The 2,453-nt window shown below is 55.9% G+C and overlaps 1 protein-coding gene across 1 annotated transcript in view; it reads right to left on the bottom strand.

Moving 5' to 3' along the window:
* Positions 1-2,283, bottom strand: part of ATEG_04526 (forkhead domain protein) — a gene marked incomplete at both ends in the record, with an annotated part of 2,810 nt that extends 527 nt beyond the window's left edge. The window contains one exon of the mRNA XM_001213704.1: positions 5-2,283. Coding sequence (XP_001213704.1) covers positions 5-2,283 — 2,279 coding nt within the window. The remainder of the gene's footprint in view (positions 1-4) is intronic.
* Between the last annotated feature and the right edge of the window lie 170 nt (positions 2,284-2,453).

The following is a 2,453-nucleotide window of genomic DNA, read 5'->3' as shown; positions in this document are numbered from 1 at the left end:
GTACGTAGAAGGCGTAGTGTTTGCAAATGCAGGCGTCAGGTTGTTTCGTAGCGGACTTGGATCGGGAACCGAAGTCGAGGCAGCAGGAGGTTGGGATGGAGGAGGTGGATAGGACTTGGTTGCTGGGAAACAGGCGGAGGAGCAGGCGCAGGTGCAGGCGCAGGAGGAGGGGGGGGAGGAGGAGCTGTGTACGGATTTGATGGGCATCTGCGAAAACTGGAAATGCGGATTGGGCATGTTGGCTTGCCCATTCGGTGGTGGATGGGTGTAGGAGGTATTCATCTGAGGCATATACTGTGGCGTTGGAGGTGGCATCGATGGTGGTTGAGAAACTGGCGGAGGAGGCGAAGGACGTCTCTTCTTCTCTTTTTCTACCGAAGCCCCAGGTCGCAGCTGCCACGACCAGCCCTTGCCATCTCTTTCGGCGTGCATGAAGAGGTGACTATTACCGTTGAGGTTGTGTCTCACACTAGATGTCCATCCCTCCGTCTCGCATTTGAAGCGGAAATAGGGGTACTTCAGCTTCAGAGCACGATAGATCTGCTTGAGAGTCATCGGCGTCCCAGCCTCGGTAAGCGCATCGAAAATGAGCACCGCGTAGTTGTAGGGCGGCTTGGCCAGATCTTCTGGCGTGTATGCTGATTCAGGCGGGTAGTTAGGAGACGGTGAGCGAGATGGCTTGCGCTTCTTGACGGGAGGTGCCTTGACGAACTCCTCCGGACGATGTTCCATGGGAAATTGGCCACCCTCGGTCGAGGGTATGGGAAAGTCCATAGGGGTTCCATCGGGCTTCTTCCGCTTGGTGTACTTCCTCTTTTCCGGCTTGGATCCGGGGGACTCTCCGCCAGCGGGTTCTTTTGGTGTTGCTGTAGGGGCAGTGGTTGCTGTAGTCTTGCCCGCCTTTGCCCGATTAGCGGGCGGAGGCGTGACACCACCGTTTGCCTCGCGTTTCGCGGCCAGCTTCTGTTCGCGAGCCAACTCTGCCCGTTCACGTTTCGACATGATGCCATCCTTGGGAGGTCTTCCGGGACCGCGGCGGCGAACAGGGGGTTGAACGCCATCTCCACTCCCTTCAATTGAGGGGACGGGACGTGAGTCTGACTCCTTAGTCTTTAGGATGATCTTCGTAGACTTCTGGCCGTCCTTGTTCTCTGAAGTAGAAGCCTGGCGTTTCTCGCCTTCGGGCTCATTCTCCGCAGGGACTGATGATTGAGCCTGTTCATCCTCAGGAACGAAAGGCTCTTCGACTCGATCGGCCCCTGTTTCACCAATTGGCACATCGGGAAGCAAGAAGCGGATGCGAACCCCTCCAATCTGAATGTAATCACCGCTATGTAGTGGTCTAATCTGGCCAGGGGATAACCAATCTGCTCCGATGAATGCGCCATTTCTTCCCATAACCTCCATTTCGAAAAGATTGCGATCAAAATTGTACGCGATCTTCACGTGTTTTCGGGAAATGCCCCGATGACCAGCGGCACTGCCATCAACCGTGGCCGGGGGATGGATGGGGATGGTCGGGCACGCATCGGGAGACGGAAGCAAAGCTAACGTGTCGACAGGCTTTGCATCGCCCCCAGCTTCATTGAGTGACTGCATGGCAAGAGCATTGTAGTCGGTAGTACCGTTGTTGGACTGAAGCTGTGCCGGGGTAGCATGCAGCGGCGCGCCGGATTCACCATGTGAAGAATTGGACGACCGTCGACTCAGGCGCGGGGGAAGATGCGGTGGGACATCAGGGTCAAACCCCATGATGCCGCCGCGGTCGCTTACCACACTACCTATGATACCGCTGCCTTCATGCTTCACCCGGACGGGTGTATGAGAGGTATTGCCACCGCTTGAGCTCTTTGCGCGCGAGTGCCTCATCGCCTGTCGAACCTGCATTTCACGTTGATGGGCAGCTCTGGCAGCGCGAACGTCTCGACCAAGAATGAAAGAATACGTGTTGCAATAGAAATGGCCATCATCGAATTCCAGTTTCGCAAAAGCCTGAATCCGAGGCTCAGATCCAGCGACTGAACCGGTGCCATCTTGGATTAGATGCCCTCCGGAGTAACCCAGCGCTGATAGATCAGCACTTTGCGAGAGATAGGCTGCAGTCAGCATCTCATTTTGTTGCAGCGCCTCCAGAGGGGTCTTCGGAGCGGTCGTGATATCAAAGGAGGGAAAGAGATCGGTCGGGTCGAGGCCCGTTTTCGAGAATAACAAGGGATCAGTCAGGCCTTCGATTGAATCATTCGTCTTCTCCGGAGCCTTTTCGACATTCTCTGCATTCGACATGGATACGTCTGCGGATTGTTCTGAATTTTTCGCCGCTTCCTGAGCGTCTGTTGAAGGGCCCGGGAGGTCGTCTGGTTCTGATCCGCGGCGCCTTCTAGATCCTGCCTCCTGACGTCGACGGTCTACTGAAGAGTCGACCCGACCAGAAACCCCTTCAAATCCCTCTCCCT

The sequence above is a fragment of the Aspergillus terreus genome, genomic scaffold (genome assembly GCF_000149615.1).
Source record: "Aspergillus terreus NIH2624 scaffold_6 genomic scaffold, whole genome shotgun sequence".
NCBI lineage: Eukaryota > Fungi > Ascomycota > Eurotiomycetes > Eurotiales > Aspergillaceae > Aspergillus > Aspergillus terreus.
The sequence above is the reverse complement of the archived record's forward strand: the minus strand, read 5'-3'. Positions and strand labels throughout refer to the sequence as shown.